Raw genomic sequence first — 21,066 nt, forward strand, 5'->3', positions numbered from 1 at the left:
GCAAATACCTTTCATTTGATATATCACTCGATAGTTTAAAAGTATGTTTAGAGTAGTCAACAATGAAATTTCTAATTTTATATCGCATTTATGCAAATTGGATACCCGTTTGAATTATGCAAATTAGGGGGGTATGGCCCTACTTGGCAGCTCCACATCGTCAATTTTCTTGAAGTAGAGATAATAAGCTTTCAAATGACGTATGATGTGGCCGTATGTAAGGTGGGTACATTAAGTGTGAAAAATAGGTGTGTCTGCCGCTCGCCTACCACTGCAGGCATTCAAACGTTTTGGCCCTTTTGCTGTCGGCAACAACGATGAAGTTAGGCATGTTATCTTCAGTGGAGACAGTGCCTCATGCCCGCCAGTTCCGGAGGTAAACTTACGTATTGTATGTGAAGCCCAAAAATAGCATGCGCCAGCCTATTTCTATGACCTCCCCTCGGTTACGGTAACCTCGGTGGAAGCGTTTACGTGTACCGTAATTGATGAGAGGTCCTAGACAAGTGACAGCCGGACTATCGACTGGCTGCAAACCGCCCTGCGACTGTCTGTGGAGAATAGCCAGCATGGAGCAAGACATCCGTACCAAGTGGCAATGATCTTTGTGAATTTGTACAGTAGTCATGTAAATATGATAACAGAAAGAACCAAGCCTAAATCTTCCGATGTGATTCACAAGGGCATGACCAGTCCCACGGAAGCAGAAGATTCTACCTCCAAGGTCATGAAGGCTACAGGCAGATAAAAGTATTGTTAAACCTTGACCCACAGAACTAGTTTTCTAGTGTCTGTGCTTGACAAATGTGCTATTGGAAAACCCAGCACTACTTGCTACCATTTTGTCACCTAGGGAATAGATGTGCTTTGCGTTACACATCTGAAATAGAGACTTTGCTCACTTTTACAGATCTTGAACCCAAAGTTGTTTCTATAGAACTTGTCCGGAAGCGGACATATACTTTGATCACCCCGCTTGGTCCTGATGATTTCGCGCCAAATATGCTAATCAAAATCATTTGGCGACGCGGAGCGGTAACATGTGAGTATCATTCAATAGTATTTGCGATCTGACATTAACATTTCTCACTTTTGAAATTTCGTTCACTGAAGAAGACCGAGAGCTAAGGGGGACTTTTGATCAAAATGAAAGAGTTTAGTTCACTGATCCAAACTTTACAAAGTTTTGCGAAGTCAAAAAGGACAGCCAACTACGCCCTGTTACAGGAAGTAAACCCCAAAAGACCCTTCTGCAGGGCAAACTAACAAGGACCATGGAGGTAGTAACCCTCTACAACCTCCATGCAAAGACTAAGTCAAAACTTACGCTGAGTCAAAAGTTAGGGTAGGTAGGTGGTACGTCGAAGGATACTTTTTATTTCTATCCTTGTTGGTTGAGATCCAAAGAATGCATTCGATATTTTTTTAAAATGTCAAAAAGTGTCATGGTCAGCGGATTTTATAGCTATAGTAGGTTCGGGTTACAGGAAACACACATACTATCATGCCTAATCCGGCCAAGGCCGACTGAATCTCACGCACAGTACTACTATTGGTCACTTGGAAAGGCATTGCAAATTAATCTGCTATTTTGTACTCCCCCCCCCCCCACCCAGAATTGCTTTGATTCTTTGATTCCTCTCAATGGTTCTACTCCGGAATCAAAAGGACACGATGTTTTGACAGTTTTTTCTACAGACTCTCTACGCCCAAAGATCACGTGACCCATTTGTATAAGCGTGTACGGAAATACACGTATTTCTATGCACGTCTGCGCAAGTGGGTTTGTTTGTACCGTAGTCCATTGGAATTCCGAGTTCACTCATGCACAGGTGTTTTCTTCACATGTTTCAGGGAATTCCTCATACGGGACCTTGACTAAGTTCGGGATGCTGGATAAACGATTGGGCAAAACCTGAAAGCAAGTTATGATTAATTTAAAGGGGTGATAAATTTTCAAGAAGAGTGACATGGCTGGTAAACTAAAACTTATATCATTTGTCTAGAGGGGTTCGTAAAGTTAAATTTAAACAATGTGATCGATATAGAGCACAGGATAAGTAACTTTTCCTGGTAAAACTGAGAGTTTAGAGCTATTCTAAAATTAATTTCAGCGTCTGAATCTCCTAGTAAACATTTACTCAGAGCTTGTTGTGTGCTGAAAACTTGCCATTTGCTTTCACTTGGCACTGGTGCTAGGCAACATCATTTCTTCATGTTAGACAAGAGAAGAATCGACCAGCTTTTCACCTCCATGGTTATACAGTAAATGCAAAATTCTAATGATCTCGCAAGTATGTTCCTCATTACCATCATAATAATTATATTTGTTGTCATGAAAATTGGCTGCCATTCTACCTGAAAATCCTGGGGAGAACACTGAAGCAGGTATACCTGTTTTTGATCGCGCATTGAGATCATAATTTACGTATAGTTTGATTTTCTGGTATGTTGGTTATTTGTTGTTGTAAAGGCCAGTTTATTGTTTCTTGCGTCTTCTTGCAATACTTTTAACAGTTCATGAACTTAATCGACTTTCATGTGTATCACTTGAGTTAAATTTATGTTTTATTTTATCACACCTGTTTTTAGGTCGGCCACGTACTAGGCTAGGACAAAGGCCTAATATTTTTTAGTAATGTGAATGGCATATTAGATATGTGTTGCTTACTTTTGAACTGATATCTTGCAATGTCTATATTTCATTAATTTTTTGTCATTTTCTTTAGTTTTGTTTTAATACAATATTCTCTGCAGTCGCTTGCCTGGTCACTTTGAAAATTGGTTTAGAAGTAGACAGGGCTGTTCTTGTTCAGTTTTGTTTAAATCATGGCAAAATTAGTCATTTTGGTCAAAATACAAAGAAAATTCAGAATCTGCTCATGCTCTTTCTTTGAAATTTGATTTTATTGGTATATTCTTATTAATGATGAAGTTTAAAAATTTAGTAAAATTATCAGTATCATACATTGGCAATTTTTTCATTTTAGTCATAATAGGAAAACAAGTTTACATGCCTTGTTCATTTTTTTCTTATCTAAAAGTAGTTATACATTTTAGTTAAAAAATTTCTAAAATTATTTGAGTATAACACAGTTAATTGTTCATTTATTCTTTGATACTTTGTTTAAATACCGTAATATATATATTGTTTAGTTTGATCCTATCAGGAAGTTTACAAATCTCATCCTTTACATTTCCAGACATTGTTTAAAGTACACCACTAAGGCATCGTAAACAAATGCGACTCATTTGAAGAGATGATAGATACCAAACTGAAGGATGATAGATACCAAATCGGTCATTTTTCTGTCGAATTTTCAAAATTCTCTGAGAATACACCTTAAAGTAAGGCCCATCTTTGAGATGTTTTGCTAGATGAAATTAAGTAACGGTTTGGGTGTAATTCACGACTTTTAAAAATCAAAACAAATGTACTTAGCTATCCCAAGTCAAATCGGGGACCTTTTGTAAACATCGTGGACATATTTGCATCGCCATTTGCATAATCCTCCTTGAGTGACACAACGTTGCGTAATTTACATAGTGACGTTGTTGGGCTTCTCCAAAAACCAGGATTACTACCGCCTGTCAACGATAAACCGTAACAATAATGTGTGTTGAAGCCCAGTCCGATAAGTCCAGTTTTCGACATACAGAACTGTTTCCGCTCAAAACTCATTGCGGCCAAAACTACGTGTTTTACTGGTATGTTTCACGTCTGTCCATACCCGATAGAAGTACAGTGAGACAACCCAAAACTGTTCTCCATCCAACTTAGTAATATTACGACCGAAAATCCAAAAAATACGTCCACATCTGTTAACATTTTAAATGTGAGTCTATGCGCCACAAAGTTCCACACTCAAAATTCTTCGATCCTGCTGCGAATGAAATTAGGCCGAAAAAAACAACCAAACACCACGAGGTTTTCTGGTATATAATGTCGGTCCATACAATGTCTGACATTCAAAACTTTCCCAGAATCCCAACTTATGCTACCGAACACCAAATTATTATGTCCGTTTCTGATTATATTTTGCATACCTGATAAAGTCCACATCCTAAACTGTTCCTGCTCCGAACTAATTGAAGCCGAAAAAAAAACGAAATATTTTTTTTTTCTGATGCAGTAATTGTGTTTTACACATCGGTCAAACTCGGTAAAGTTCGCGTAAAGTAAGCTCATTATGCACCGTCCTCAGTGCATCTGAACGTAATGGCAGTGAATAAAGATTATGACCCAGTACCTCAGCAAGGATTTCAGTGTCGTTTTATTTTGGAAATGGTTGCGATGTCATACAATTTGACAGTCGATCGGGCGACATCTCCCCCCACGAACTTTCATCCCCCCGAAATTGTGCGCGAACAATTACGCCGACCTCTCCTCGGACCTGATTGGGAAACGTTGCCCGGATAACACACGTTGAATTTTTCTACACTACGTTCGAATGACCTTGCTTTCGTTTGGAATCTCCACCGACGCTCTAAGTCAGCGTGCGAAGTTCATGCTAACCCGATAGCCCGAGACCACCTGTTTGCATGCCCGACCAATAATTCTTGAAAGATGTCCAGCTGTTCCCAAAGACGTGGGCCAGTAACTTTCCCTATATGTACAGAAGTTTACCAGAATGTTTTGCTAAGCTATTAAAATACCTGGCAAAATTATTCAAAGATACGAAATTTATTCTTTCAAGAGATTTGCAAAACGTGAAATTCGCAAATAAAAAGTGAACAGACTGATCGGTACTGCATCAAAGCGAAAAACCTTACCTCACGTTTTCTCGCGAGAGTAGTGGCGCTATTCAATATGTTCCCCTTTGTTAAGCATGTGTTAGGTTAGAGATCTCGTCGTGGTCATAAAAGAGTAATTGTTTAGCGTATCTACCGTGTTGCATAAACTGGATTTGGAGGACACTTCAACACTGCACTTTTATATGATATCAGATATTTACAGCTTCTGGACAACACAGTATCGAAATTAGAATTGTTTGCTCTGATCATAGATCCTCGACAAAAACTATGGTCAGATATGTGCGGTGGTAAATCTCTGATATTGGATATTTACCAATGGTTTCAGACAAGTCTAGTATCGTACAATTTACGTTAGTGTCGGACTATCTCCTACAGAAGTTAGGCTTGCCCCGGGGCCATTCTGTGAGGTAGTATCTCCCAGATAAACATCGATTGTTTGCCCAAAATATGACAAGTATAGTCTAGTATCGAAGTTCGAGCCGAAATGATGAAGTCGGCCTTGGCAAGATCTGTGACGTGGCAAATCGGACATATATCGGACATTTGTCCCGAAATCGCCGATAAACATTTACATAGACCAGACGTACCCGAGACACGAGATGAGTCATTCTAGTGACGATAGTAGGGTCCCAATCGCCGATAAGTATCGAGTAAATATATGTGATTTTACAGATCCGGCATGTCGAGACGCAAGGCAAGTCATTCCAGAATTGTCTAGTATCGTTTACTATACAGAGTCCCAAAATCGCCGATATGTATCAGCCAGAGGTAAAATACTGGCAATTTCTCAAAGCCGGCGTGCTGCAACAGAAGGCAAGTCATTCTTGTATTGTCTGGTAACCGATATATAGATTGTTATGTATGACGGAAATATGTCGGACGTCAAACTTCGATACTAGAAAGTAAATGTCCGATATTTGAACATTATGCAAAGTACCTTCATTGTATTTTGGTCACTGTAAAGATACGCTTACATTTTAAATTTGTGATTAGTCTTTTAACGTGGGTTTCAACACTGCAGTATTATTTCTCTTCATCGGTTGCCCTAATTTTTTGTATTCCCTTCCTTGAATTTGACAATGAGTCCCTCAAAGGGGAGAAGCCAGAATCGTTTTTGGAAGAGTCAAGTGTTGTATTGACTCCATTTGTATGTGATCCGGTGTTTGTGCTTGAAATTTACCCATCCCTGATCGGATTTCTGGATGCTTAGCATTTCTGTGTGGGACATATTTCAAGCCCACGCTTGTGCTCTTTTTCTCAATGTTAGAAATATTTGTTGTGAAAGGCTATTTTAGGAAATAAAAACATTTTATGTGTTAGTGCTTAACCTTTCACTGATTTCATATGTTTTTTAACACTGAGATCAGTTGCTCCATGCGAACTTTGGTTTTGATTGTCATCTTCATTTGAAGAATCAAAAAAAGGAAAAAGAATTAAAAGGCACCAAAAATTTGGTGTTAGAATTTGAAGTGGTGTCTTTTTATTTTTCAATCGCATGTTCTTGGCCCATATACTGAGCGCGGGTAAAAAATCTCCGCTATATTTGGATTTGACCTGATGATCGGACCAGTTGATTTCCTTCAGGGCCAGTGATTTTCTAAAGTTGCTTGCCCGCTTGGCAGTAGAGATTTTGCGTGAGTTTCGCACACTGCTCAGAGCAATTCAAAAACCAGACCATGATCCCTCTTTGAGCAGACATTCGCGGCATGTGCATGTAGCACTGATCAGATGATGGGTCAAAGGCCATCTCGATTGTAAAGTATGCAATAGTTTACAGTCCAAATTCGTGTCCATATGATCTTTTTTAAATATTTCAAATTTTTGTTTGACGCAATTTAAGCTTTTGCAAGACTTTTATAGGAACATAAACCAAAACAAAAATACAAAATAATTACGTTAACTCGAAAAATTACATCATCGCCGAACTTGCCATTTCGAATCGACAACTGGTTTATCGCGTAGATGAACTCAACCACGCTGAGAAGTGCTGCTGGCCTATCCACTGCTCTCGTTATTCCGTACCTCAACGCAACGGGCAGCAGTCACGAACGAACGATGCCATTTCTGGTTTCAACATTGTGTTGAACTGAAGTACACGACCCGTATTTCATTATTTATACAAATATTAACGTTGTTGGCTTTTCAGGATAACGCATTCTTTTAATATCCCCGTGGTCAACGATTCGCAATAAACTTTCAGAACAAGTTGCCTTCGTAACTCTCCGAGACTCGCGATCAAATTGTTGTTTGACTAAATGTGAAATGTCGACGAATACATTTTACGAGGCAAAATCAGACAGATCAATAAATTTACACTAGCCACACAACAAAATGGCTTTCATCCTGCCGCTCCAGACAAGGCTACGGTCAATGATCGTTATCTGGATCAGAACACACTTATAAAGCCAGAAAAATCGTAGAGTAATTACTAACTCGTTTTTTCAACGGCATCATTAAGTTCCGCGTGACTGTTTGCTACAAAGTGGTCCGGAGATGTGACCCTTCAACAAAGTGGGTCACAAGCTAAATCCTTTTGCGAAGGTGCGTAGACTAGTGAGACAAACTTTTGGCCAGTCTATAGCTATATAAAAAGTTAGGTCGTGTGGCAGGGATAGTTATCACTACATAATTTAAAAATTAATGTTAATGGGGATTTACGATGAGCTGTTTTACGGTTGAGGCACGATAAAGTTGCTGTGCTACTCGTCAAAATACGGAAAGATCAGTCGGTACCCACCAAACTTCATATGATAACCCTAATACAAGTAAGCTTATCTCGAAAATACCCATAGTTATGGTTGTGGTAGGAGATTGAACTCACCGCTTTGCGGTGTTTGACATCTTTTTCGTCATTTACTAGATTATTTCTCTCAACTTGTGAACAATAAACAATTAGTCCGATAGTATCAAGTCTACGTCGCGTTGCAGTGTTTATCTGGGGAACGCAGGCAAGCTTATTGTACTTGGGCCTCAGCCCAAGTACATTTGTTTTCATTCCGTGGGAAAAAACTGTAAGGTATAACCATTTCTGGCTGAGACCAGGGAGGGCAAAATGTATTGGCTTCATCTTTCTTGGCATAATAAATGGCGTAATGATGTTAACTGAATGGAAGTGCTGCTCTCAGCCAGTCTTGAATAAGTGAGATGTGAATATAAATGCTTCTCTATCTGAGTTTTTGCCACAAAATCTTCTGAATATAATCAAAATGTGCATCGAAATGCAACAATTAATGCACCCTCCGTTTCCTAGGCGATGGCACGACCCTTGCTACACCCACTGGACGAGCCAAAGTGGGAGGGGTAATTTCGGTTTGGTCGAACAGGAGGGCTCGAGACCAGAATTTAACATTTAAACTTGAAACATGTTTAATCACTGACAAGATGTGGATTAGTGTTAATCAAAGAGAAAGTTTGAAAAGGAAAGGTTTTATATCCCGGACACAATGAAAAACATTACGACTGGAAACTGTACCCCAGGTTGAGAATAGTAATGCCCACAGCGATGGAGAACACTTATCCTTGAGCTGAGAAAACCAGACCATCATTTCGAAATAGAGCTGCAGATTCGAGAAGCTCGTTAAAAATAGCTAGGTACACCCCAAAGGGGTGGTTTCGAGTCTTGAGGGCAAATTTCGCCTCCTTCATTTAGAAATCGTACGTTTGTTTTCCAGGGGAACACATCATTTGACACAAAATTTGCATGAAAGGGGTCGCCAGTAAGCACGTGGTCAAATCTGGCATAAGAAACAATATGAAATGTTGGGTAAAGCCAGTCCAAAATAAACTGATTTGAACTTTTGTGTTTTGTAATTTATACCACTGCAGTAACATGACTTTTTTTGACAACATCACACAATGTAATACGTTTTGAAACTGAATACTCCGACGTATTCTGTGTCCCCTTTGCTAAAAAATACGGTATGCCGATTACCATGTAAGGAGATGATGACGTCAAGACAGATTTGTAGTGCGTTTGGTCTTGGATGGTGCGCGAAGTTTTGTCGAGGTAGCTTGTGTATTTATTTCCTAAATGGGAGATATTAGGGTCGATCTAAAAGAAGGCCGAAAAATGTTATGATACTCTAAGCGAGCTGAACTCCAATGCGAATGGTTGGATAATTTGGAGGATGTCTAGACTGATCTCGTCTCATTAAGATTATTTGGTGGTCAGTATTGAATTTCAACTGCGTCACAAGTTTGCGTCGAACGGTCAACGAACGATATTTTAGAAATCTGGAGACATGGCACATCGCAGTTTTATTTTAGTATTTTATATTTTACAAAAGATGTAAGAAGCAATGATTTTGTTGAAAATTCTGAAAAAAATATAGGAAGATTTGATCGCGAACACATTTTCACTTGGGGGTCAACTAGCCCTGCGTACGATGCTGTGTGTTCCGCTACAGCTAACCGCCTCGCTCACCACAGCCCTGCAAAGACCCGTACGTTGGGTCGGTGACTTCAAATCCATTTTGGGACTTGACGTAAAAAGCCAAATTACTGCCGAAATTCAGCGTTCTTGGGCCCAAGTCGTATCCCAGCCTACCTCAGCTACTCGATCGCTTCCAAAATGACAGTCTTTTATTCACTTCTCGTAAATAACCGTCGATGTCGGCAACTCTCTCGCTGGCCCTGCGTACTCGTGATGCTGTGTGTTAGCTGTAGCACATAGCATCGTACGCAGGGCTAGGGGTCAACATCGGGTCGCAGCCATGTTGCCTCAAAACTTATTTCTGTGTGCACTCAAACTCAAAAATGTCGCATATGAACCTGAAAAATCGATGTAATTTTGTCAAACTTCGGCGAAATTTCAGCCTATAGACAAAATTTCATCTAGGTAAGGTAAATTTATTGAAATTTGATCGACAAATAATCCTGAGCTTGAACGTGACAGCTCGCCTTCTCCGGGAAGTCATGCATCCGGCCAGCTGCCCATATGGCCGGGTGCATGAGATTGTTTCCAAGCGACGGCGGCAGACCGTACGGGGCTCTGGATATGAACCTACCGCCGGTGTAGCTGTAATACTGTTGCGTTGTTTTTAATCACCACGGACGAAGTCCGGGGGACTTATAGGTTTGGTCATGTCCGTGCGTCCGTCCGTCCGTTCACGCCTAGTACCCAACCCCATACCACGGTCCCTGGAGGGACCGTGCCCATACAGATGCACGTCGATTTGTTTCACAATGCTATCAAATTTGGCCGTGTTAGAGGACTTTTTAGTTTACACCTCCATAGACTCCCATGTATAAGGCAGTTCTCCATAGACTCGCATGTATGATGCCAAGAAAAATAAAAATTTAGTTTCTCATCGTATTCATATTGCCTAAAGGATGCAGTGACACAGTTTTTTTGTCCCCACGGATAAAGTCCAGGGGGCTTATAGATTGGCTCATATCCGTCCGTGAGTCCATCAGTGAGTCCATCGGTTCACGCAGATATCTCAGACATTTTGACAAAATATCATGTGACCTTGGTGACCTTTGACCTGAAATATACATTATTGTCCATAACTCAGTAACCACAAGTGCTAAACCTTTCATATTTGGTATGATGGGACACCTTATGACGCCACATATTGTACCCCATTAATTATGTGCATATCTAATTATGAGCGAGCCAATAGAGCAAGAGGTCTGATTTCTGGTACTAGTATATAGGGATAAGTTAACAATATAATTTGTTTGACAAAACTTCACGTGACCTCAATGACCTTTGACCTCAAATATACATATTTGTCCACAACTCAGTAACCACAAGTGCTACACCCTTCATATTTGGTATGAAAGGACACCTTATGACACCATATATTGTACCTCATTAATTATGTGCATATCTTATTTTGAGCGAGCCAATAGAGCTAGAGGTCTGATTTTTGGTATATAGGAATAACTTAGCAATACAATTATTATGACAAAATGTGACGTGACCTCAATGACCTTTGACCTCAAATATATATATTTGTCCACAACTCAGTAACCACAAGTGCTACACCCTTCATAAATGGTATGATGGGACACCTTATGACACCACATATTGTACCTCATTAATTATGCGCATATATAATTCTGAGCAAGCCAATAGAGCTGGATGTCCGATTTTTGGTATATAGGGATAACTATAGGGTAGAAATCTAAATATGCCCATCTAAATATTAGACATCTACCATCGAGAACAAAAGAAATTTGCTGTAATTTGAATATTTAAGGAGTTTTAAGCAATTCCCGCTATAAATAAAGAACCCCTGCCTCAAACTCCACAAAAGTTGCTAGACATATTTTGCCGTTGTCATGCCATTGCTTCGTTTAATAACCAGTTAATCAAATGCCTCATTGACAGGAGGAAATTCAAGACCATATTTGAATAGTAGTATATATTGTCCTCAAAATTACTCTATCACGGCCCAAATACTCATTGCCTTCAGCAATACTGCCTTGTTTAGATATGAATTTAGGACAAGCCCGATATCAGTAATGACTGCTGACGTCATTGTTTTCGCCCGCTGAGCCATCCGCTGCTTTGGCAACGTGCCGAAACGAAGGCCCCCAAAATCGGTAGTTTTCCGCGATTTATTTTATTTTCGTCTGACGTTTTCTTTGAACAGCTGCCATTCCAAGTCGACATTATCACTAGATAGGTAACAAAGTATGCCTGTGTTTAGGTTAATGCACGTTAAATTATCAAATACCGTTGCGTCGAAATGACAAAACAGTTTTTTGTATCTCGAATTCAACGTATGAATGAGCGTAGACCCCAGAGAAAGGGTCTATGGAATGAGGTAGCCTTCTTTGGCACCTCTTCAATTCGTGCTCACAAACACCAGCTGCTTGAAATTCACACTGTCCATTGGAAACATAATGAACTCAAAACCAGTGTCTGGGATTTCCTTTATATGCTTTTGTTTTTTGTTATGCGTTCTTGAAGGTGTTAGAGTAAGGTGCTTTTCAAGGAATTGTAATTGTCATGCTATATAATTTGAATGGTGATGCCAAAAATCGCAGACAAGTATTTTAAGGATCTTGTCAAGGCTTGTCAATGAACAAATTTCGACCGGAAATCTTGCAGCGTGTTCCCAAAAGGGGGAGAAAACGGTTTTTGGAAGGTACAGCAAAATGCTTGCACTAATATTCAAAAGAAACTATCGTTGAAAAGGAACGTTTAAGAAAGTCAAGGCCATTCAAGGTTATCCCAAAATTGTCAAAACAAATTTTGGTCCAATCTTGGCCCATAAGTCACAGAAACAAAATCTGTAGCACCTGTAGCTGATCAGATACATTTATTCTGCATATAATTGTTTAGGCAATCAAAACTACTTATTTAATAACTAAAAAAAATACTTCTCATTATGCCTAGGATCAATGAGATTGGAAATTTGCATATGGCATCTTGATACTGTGGCCTCAAAGCTGCCAACAGTATCATGACTGGTCAATTTTTTAGGCGGGATATAAAATTCCAATCGATGATGGCAGCCAAGTTACATGACATGACACAATTAATGGCAGCGATCGAGAGAGAAATATTTCGTTAATTCTTTTTTTTTCAAATATTTTTATTGTTTTTTGTAACCCCCTCTCCACCCACCCCCCAACACACCCATACAACATTAGCCCAAACTTTCGGTACACACTCCTTTTTTGGAGATAATTTGAAACCATTTGGGTTCTCTTCCTGCACTCGATGCGCCAGCCCAGTACTTACAATTAATCAATCCAAATTACAATGAGTGTTCCTTTACATTTTTTGCAACGATATCAATATGATTGAAACATCGGCAACAACAAATTAGAGTTCTTCCACTTTATCAATATCAGAAAATAACATACAAACAACAACAACAACAACAAAAGGATTACTAAAGCTCACTATGGCTTGGCCGACTGTAATTTTCATATGGCCCCCTGTTTCAAAACTTAGTGAAACCCCTGGAACATGTAACAAGGAAGCCAATTTTACACAGAAAGTCACACAATCTAAGCTTGGTGAAAAACCACAAGACAGACAATACAAAAAAGAGTGACATAGAACACATCATTGGAAAACAGCACATAAAAGAAGAGGCAATTTCAATAAAAAAAAATACCACGTACAATAGTTTTCATAACAACATACAGTCCATACATCAGAACCAAGAGAAGCAAACAAGCCCTAACAGAAAACTGCAATTAACTGGATAAAGATGAAACGCTAAAAAATCTGTTCCAGAAGCAACAAGTAACCACAACAGAAGCAGAACACTTATACACTTATAAATGCCAAACTTCATTGAAATTCCAAATCACAGGAGCATTCACAAATACAACTAAACCAAACCGTAGACATTCTAGCTGTCCTACGTGGAGAACAAACTTCAGTGGAACAATATACATACAATCATCATTCCATACGATTCACCAACCAAAAGCATAGAAGCAAAATTGATCTATTTCCGGTGAAAACCTGTCACATATCGGGAGTAACAACCTTAAAATGGCATTAAAAACATGTCTATCGCATGGTAGCAAATGAGGTCCAGAGCCCGATAATCTTATCGTACGGCTCCACAACGCAATGGCCTGAGTGAATTGTTTGAGTTCCCGTTCACATATACCCTTCATGTTGGGCTACAAGGCATAGCAAAATCGGATTCAAACAGACCTCAGACAAATAAAAATGACGCAAAACTAAAGAAACATTATGAATGAAGTGGTTACTTATATTCAGAGACGCACAAATACAGAAAACAAACACCAAATACTGAGTGTTGAGCTGTGCATATATTTACCGGAAGTGAATAGTTTGAGAGTCTGGATCGAAATGCGCAGCCATCTTGAAAAATTACCTTAAAAATTTGCTACTTTGTACAGCAACCCAAACTGCCCGGATAAGTACCATAAAAATGTTTCATTCAGGTTTCATCAAACACTTGTCAAGTATGGCCTTGTTCTATGTAATCGTCTATAGTTGCACTGTACTTTCAGAGAAGAGCAGGATCTTTAAAAATGACTTCTTTTAAGTATATTAAATCACTTCTCTGCGATGTATCAATGGCATGGTAAGCTTGGCGTGACGAATTCTCCAGGGTAGATTTAGCTGATAATGGCCATTCTATAGGGAATCAAATAGGTCCATGATGACCTTTGCTCTTCGATTCTCGATGGCATACGGTTCCCTTATCTCCACTGTGCAGTGATGTTTCTTCGGATATAGTTGAGGGGTGGCCTCAAGTGCCCACAAGATGGGCCTCATATACTGCGCAAAGATGATGCATGAGCCACTTGCTGTACCATGTACGAGCTGGTCCATGTGCCGGGTTAGTGCATTGTGGGTGGATAGGATGCTGCACTTAACCTGCCACGTGATGAGACACCTGGGTCATTGAGTTTTCCCCTTTTATACACATCTCATGAATATTAACATTTACCCAACAACCACAATGCAGTGGAGATAGTTCCCTATCCCCACTGCGCAGTGATCTTTTGTCAGATGTAGTTGTAGAGTGGTCACAAAGATCCATTTGCTTCCACTCTACGCATACTTTAAGCTTATTCCACTGCCTTCCACTCCAAATCTCATCAAACCCACCAATACACACAATAAACCAGAAATCAGTTTCTCATTGATCATTTATTTGACTAGTATTTCTATTCCATTGTCATATTAAGAACTCAATGGACATTTTAATCATGAAGACAGATTTTCAGTGTGTAACTGACAAGCAGGGTGGCAAACAGTCGCAGTTGGTAATTTTACCACCATGTGCAGCAAATTACTCTTTTGTTCGATGACTGGCATTAGTTCACCAGACTCCAAGGCTGCACTATTTTGAATATCAATATCAAAAGTTGTCGCAATCATCCCAAAACCTCCGATCAACCATCGGCGATGTTGTAAAACACCAGAAATGCAAAACAAAACCAGTTTCCATAATTATCATTGCTTCATTTTTACAGTATTCAATGTCGCCATGTCACAGATTAATCCGAATCACTCCGTGAAAGCAGTCATTCCTTCCTTTATAACAGAATTATGAGCATCAAATTCTATTGCTTACAATTAATTCCTTATTTGCCCTCTCTAGATCTATCTTGATCTCATCTCTTTCCCTTTCTCTACCCTTTCTGGGATATGAGGAACAGTCAATTATAGCACTCTGAAGCAAAATGACAGGTTAAGGTTCCAAGACAAAAAATTGACCTTTTAATAACAATTCTCTGGTGCTTAATAAGCTCAGACCCCCGTAAATTATACATTTTCTAAAAGCCTAGATATAGGGGAACATTTGGTAACCTCAGTGTTACCATTGTTTACATAACTATCACATGACAAGTAATTTTGCATAACCTTTCAAAAATCGGTTTTCCCTATGTTTTGTCTCAATACTGCAAAATATCTGACTCAAACTTGCTGGAATGCAAGCTGTCACAACGCTCTTCCAAAGTGTGTCTCAGATTTTTTATATCTTACTTAGTTTTTTTATTACAATTTAAAAGAAATAGCTAGGTTAAATTCACTGCTCTGGAAGTTTTTCTGGCATAAAAATTGTTTAAGAAGGTTTCAGAAAATTCTGAGACACACTTTCGACGATCCTTAAGACAGCTTGCACTCACACAAATTTCAGCCACATATCTCAAAGCATTGAAACAAAACATAGGGAAAACCAATTTTTGAAAGGTTATGCAAATTACCTGTCATGTGACAGTTATGTAAACAATGGTGACATTATGGTAACAAAAATGTTCCCCTATATATAGGCTTTCCGAAGATATATAATTTACAGGGTTCTTAGCTTATGAACCACTAGAGAATCGTTAGCTTAAAAAGGTCAATTTCTTGTCTTGGAAACTTAAGCCGCACTTCCAACAACCCATTACGAGACGTTTCTGTTGAGTCTGGTGACGTGATTAGTTACCACTGACAGCAACTTCCCTACTACCTTTTTTATTTTTTTATTTTTGCTACTTTTTCGATGATATCTGCCAGACTTTTGTCCTTTGTCGGCAGATATCAGATGTAAGACAGCATGATGGGCAAGCCCACAGAATCTTTTTCTTTTCATAAAGTTCTTAACACTATGAAATATCATTATTATTCTGAATGATTGGCCTCCATTGCTGTGTCTGCCACCAACTGCAATCTCGCCAGGGCTTCTTTTGCCTGAAAAATCACTGGCTTATATTCTGCATGTAGTTTCAACTCTGCTAACGCCTGCTGTTCAGCTGCCTCCTTTAGTCTAGTAGCCATCTGGGCAGCTGTTAGGATATCTTGCTGCACCACCTCCTTGAAATACAAATACATAAGATCTCACCAATCACATGACATTTTACCTTCACATGCTGGTCATTCCACACCTTAAGTCCAATATACGGCTAAACCACAGTTACTCGTGTAACAACATATATATTGCGCCAAGTAATGAAAATGTGTAGGAGAACATACGCACTATATCACTCTCCCTTCACATGCTGCTGGAGCAAGGCAATGCTCGGCTTTCCCTGTCACATATCATTGCCAGTCTCTTCATGTCAAAACAAAAAGGGGCACTAAATATTACTTTCACTGTGTCAAACCATCAAATGAGACACCAATGTCCAGTAAAGCGTGTCAGACCACCCCCTGGGACACGGACCAAATGATGTACTGTGTCAAACAAACCTCTGGGACATATGTCAGCTACAAAACCATGTGTCAAAACCCGATTTGGGCAACACCAGCGGTATTATTCTATATACATTCTGTTGCTAGCCAAAATGTAATAGACTTACATTCACGTAAATTTCATGACAGAATGAAGTTCAGCAATGCAATTACCCATTACAAAATAGTTCCAAATCAATTTTACAGCAAAACATGCAGACTTGTTATATGGTAACACCTGCCTAGTCTGTCGGTATGCCATGCACCAATAACTACCGGTATTCAAATTTTGAAACGTGAAAAAATTGCCATGGCACTTTGCTTTTCGACAAGTTCTCATTCCAATCATGGTTTACATCCGTCGTATCCTTGTGCTGCCAGTGAATGTTGACATATTCCAATTGTAATAATTTAATAGCGGAAACTAAGCGTTTTCTAAACTAGCAATCACTCTAAAGTTCACAAGCCCAATATCAGTAAGAGATGTCAGTGAGTGTGTTCCACAAGTAGTTATCTTCATACATGCATGGCCCTGATTGCACAAATTTCAGAAAAAACCATCCAACCGTACTAGTAAACTCACCATAGTCTGTAGAGGTGTAGTCAGCGCAGCCCCAGCTGTCTCTGTCACAGGGGCCTTGAAGTCTGAATAGCAGTTTGCTGTGCACTAGTTGGTTGTTGGGTCGGTGGTCCATTTGAGTAGACAGTGTGGTAGAAGGAGTCGATGGTTGTTGAACCATATCAGTGGGTGGCGGACGAGGTCACTGAGGCTGACTTATGGTACCATGAGGAGTAGCAGTCAAACGCTGTTGAGGCACTTGCTCCACCACGTGATGGACACCTGAGTCATTGAGTTTCCCCTTTTATACGCATCTCAGGAATATATTACTCAACCAATCACAGCATAATGGAGATAGTATTTGGTCTCCAACAGAGATTCTGTAAAGTCAGCATTATACATCCGATGAAGCTGTGAGGAAATAGGCTCTACACATTTGATTGGAGATTCATAATCGATCACCTGGTCCATATAATATATACAGTGGACCCTCGCTAAGTCGCGGGTGACGGGGTCCATAGCCAAAACCGCGACTTAGCGAGGGCCGCGACTTAGCGAGGGGCCTTGCAAAAGGGGGCAACTGTCTCCCATACTGTCTCCCATACTGTCTATGACAACAATAAAAACACATACATTGCTCCGTTTAATTTTATTTTATTAAATTGCAAATATATGTGACAATTAACACACATCTTATTGAGTAGTGTCAAAAAATATTACATCAAATTAATTGAAAAATAAAGAATCTCAGTAAATTATGTCATCGCATGTGTCCATCATCCATGTTCGTTCTCTCAAAATAATTGTCACAATGTTTAAAGTTCAACGCGATTGGAAAAACTTGGTGATACTCGTCTGACGCTGTTTCTTCTTCTGGACATTTCTACAACACGCGATAAGTTCCTTTATGTGCAACAACTTCAAGCTGTCGATGTCTCTCTCGCTGTTAGCCGCTTCAAAAAATGACAGTGCTGCTTCAAGTCCCGCGATAGCTTCTGAGGCAGTTGCTGGAGGTGGGACGTTCTCTTTGTCGACTGCGGTGTCGTCATGTTCATCATCGGTGCCGGCTGGTTGGTTTTCAGAACTTTTGAGGGTTGATATGATCCCCTCGTCGGACAAAAGTTCAAATGTTGGCTCGTTGTCATCGGTGGATATCCATTCCATCAGCACGTCTTCGCTGTATTCGCTGCCAAGTCCATGTTCAGCTGCGGTGTTGATAAGGGCGTTGACTGACTCTGTCTCTGGGGTGGCACAAATGTCGTCTTGTACGTTGAATGCTGCTCCGAGTCCTTTCATCCAGCATCCTTCTATAGATGAAGTCTTGACTTGTCTCCATGATTTCAGCGATGTAACACATGTCCTTAATGGTGTACTTCTGAAGGCTTGTTACCAGCGATGAATAGTCCGGGTCGAGCAAGAGATGCATCATTAACTCGCGGCGATAATTTGCTTTGAAAGTTTTTATGATGCCTTGATCCATGGGCTGCAGTAGACTGGTCGTGTTTGCTGGCAGATATAGCGCTCTGATTTTCCCATCTCGCGTTCTCAAGCGGTCTTCGCGTGGATGAGCAGGACACTGGTCTAAAAGCAACAGAGCTTTGGGTTCAAGCCCACGAGACGTCAAATGACAACGCACACTCGGGACGAAGTTGTTGAAAAACCACTCCTCGAAAAGAAACTGCGTCATCCATGCATTTCCCGAAGCCATGTACACTACAGGAAAATTGTCCATGTTGACATGATGAAAACAACGTGGTTTCAGACTTCTACCGATGATGAGTGGTCTCAGCTTGTGGTTGCCCGATTTGTTCGCCGTCAGCATTACGGTGATGCGTTGTTTGTTCTGTTTGTAGCCGACGGTCTGAGGGTCGTTCAATGAAGCTTGGGACTTCGAGGGCAGCAACTTCCAAAACAAACCAGCCTCGTCGACGTTGTAAACCTGTTCATCACTGTAGCCCTCGGCATCGATAATGTCTTTCAATTTAGCGGGAAAAGTTCGTGCAGCTTCGGCGTCTGCAGATCGGGCTTCACCTTGGATGGCTACTTCGCTGATCGCGTGTCTTCGCTGCCAACGCCAGAACCACCCTGCACTGGCCTCAAACTCAAAGTGGTCTCCCCTGAGTTGTTTTGCCAAAATGCGAGCCTTCTCACGTATGATAGGCCCAGAAAGTGGAGTCCCTCTTGACCGTTCTTGTAAAAACCAAACGTGTACAGCCTTATCGATATCTTCGTTGTTCGACAGCTTTGCACGTTTTCGGTTGAGGCCCGCCTCTTCATCGACTTCGAAAACAAACTGCCGCAACTTTTCTTCGCTCTTCACCCACCCTCGGATAGTGGATTCACCCACACTCAAATCACGTGCTATCTTCGCTTTCGCTTCACCTTTCTTCACACGGTCAATGGCTTCAAGTTTATCACGGACGGAGATGCTGGATAGCTTTCGCTTAGACATACTGCTCAGTTGGAAACGTGAGATCAGAATGATGGCCGGTGTAGAATTCTTCGACTTTTTATAGCGTTTTTTCAAAAGGTACCGCCAAGAAAATGTGATAACTGGCCTCATACGTTTGATCAAAGCCGGGGTCAAAGGCATACCGCCCGTGCTTGCGTACGTGTGAAAGGGGCTACAATGGCGTTAGTATGATTGACGTGGCGGGTTGATGAGACCACTTTGACTCACCGAAACACGTTGACACTTCGTTTGACGCGCTACACGAATTACACAATGCTTGAAAGGGGGGCCGCGACACCATATTATGGTGTAGATAGTGACAATTTGTATGATTGACGTGCGGATTTGTGAGACCACTTTCATGCTTTTACACACCGCAACACGTTGAAGTTCGTAAATTATGCAAAGAAAACAATGGGAGCCATAACGTAAACCGCGACTTAGCCGAAACCGCGACTTATTGAGGCGCGACTTAGCGAGGGTCCACTGTAGTTGATGGGTGCATCATTGTCTTTCTTTCCTTTAATTGGTCCAATCACAGTCTAGCCCAGAAGTGTAAGGATTGCATATGCATGTTTTCTTCCGCTATGCCTTTCCTCTTGTGCCCTGTGTACCTCATGTACATCATTACAAATCAGGACTGTTACCTCTCAAGCCTCCAAATCTGGCAACTTAATACAATTATGATGGCGCAAAACTTACAGGACTAATGCTTCTAAACAGCAATTGTACAATTTTTGTCTTCGCACAATTCTTTTATGTCATCATAAGATTTTCTGGCACATCTGTGAAGTCTGAGTTCACCCTGACAAAAATGACATTTGGTATCTCTGTGGAATTGGTAATTGCTTCTTTCATGTAGCTCACTTTTGGCATCATGATTGATGACTAGTGTTGTCATGTTACTAACCTTTGTAGACTGTTTCGCAGCTTGACTTTTAACTCTGTGTCTTTGTCTGCATAGGGTATGGAAGCTAACAACTTCCAGAGTCTTGTATTTGCTATGGCTGCTTGTGTCTCCAAAATCTCAGTAAAATGAAAAAAATCGGGTTCAAAACCACCATATATTATCTTACCAGCTTCCTTTGCCCATTAAACATGTAGAAAAGTCAGACAGCGTCTATCTTCTCTAGTGTGTGCATTGAGTAGATATCAGCCGTATATTTCATTTGACATGAACATAAATAATTATAGCTTTTCCTGTATGAGCCTGCTGTAGTAACTTTTCCGTTTCTGAATCCTTGATCTGGGGTCCTTTTACAACGTTGTCTATTGCTGCATGAACAATGATGTGTTTCTGATCGTATCTAAGTTATTATAGAAATTCTACTAACTTCGGGGCAATCTCCTTAGCTGGTCCAGTACAGTGTTGGATAAGGTAGGCAGTATTGTTGGAAACCATTTGTTCTACCGGTATATGTACCTAAAAGTTCCTGATGAACACCGGATATGAGACTGGATTACAATCGAATGACAATAACTCCCTCTTAGGCATGTTCAAATTTGCTTCGAGTACCTGGGTTGTTTGGTCCTGTCGTCTGACAATGTTCAACAAGACATTATTTCAGTCATCGCAGGGCTGATATTGTTGTTTGATGATATTTGGCTCAGATCTGGGGGCTGGGTGTTCTGTTATGGTCCAATGGTTGCCATTCTATTGCATGATGATTTAATACTTGGACAGTG

The 21,066-nt window shown here is 40.4% G+C and overlaps 2 protein-coding genes across 2 annotated transcripts in view; one reads left to right on the forward strand and one right to left on the reverse strand.

Moving 5' to 3' along the window:
- The first annotated feature begins 1,643 nt into the window (after positions 1-1,643).
- Positions 1,644-21,066, forward strand: part of LOC139114422 (TNF receptor-associated factor 2-like) — an 82,673-nt gene continuing 63,250 nt past the window's right edge. The window contains exon 1 of the transcript XR_011547868.1: positions 1,644-1,977. The gene's annotated coding sequence lies outside the window, so the exon portion shown is untranslated. The remainder of the gene's footprint in view (positions 1,978-21,066) is intronic.
- Positions 18,130-19,380, reverse strand: LOC139113956 (jerky protein homolog-like). The gene has a single exon (XM_070675430.1). The coding sequence runs from the start codon at positions 19,378-19,380 to the stop codon at positions 18,130-18,132; it is 1,251 nt and encodes a 416-aa protein (XP_070531531.1).

This window comes from Ptychodera flava, chromosome 16, assembly GCF_041260155.1.
Source record: "Ptychodera flava strain L36383 chromosome 16, AS_Pfla_20210202, whole genome shotgun sequence".
In the NCBI taxonomy this organism is placed as follows: domain Eukaryota; kingdom Metazoa; phylum Hemichordata; class Enteropneusta; family Ptychoderidae; genus Ptychodera; species Ptychodera flava.

Excerpts from the sequence above, each read along its gene's own strand:
- LOC139113956 (XM_070675430.1), bottom strand. The coding sequence starts at position 19,380 with ATGTCTAAGCGAAAGCTATCCAGCATCTCCGTCCGTGATAAACTTGAA.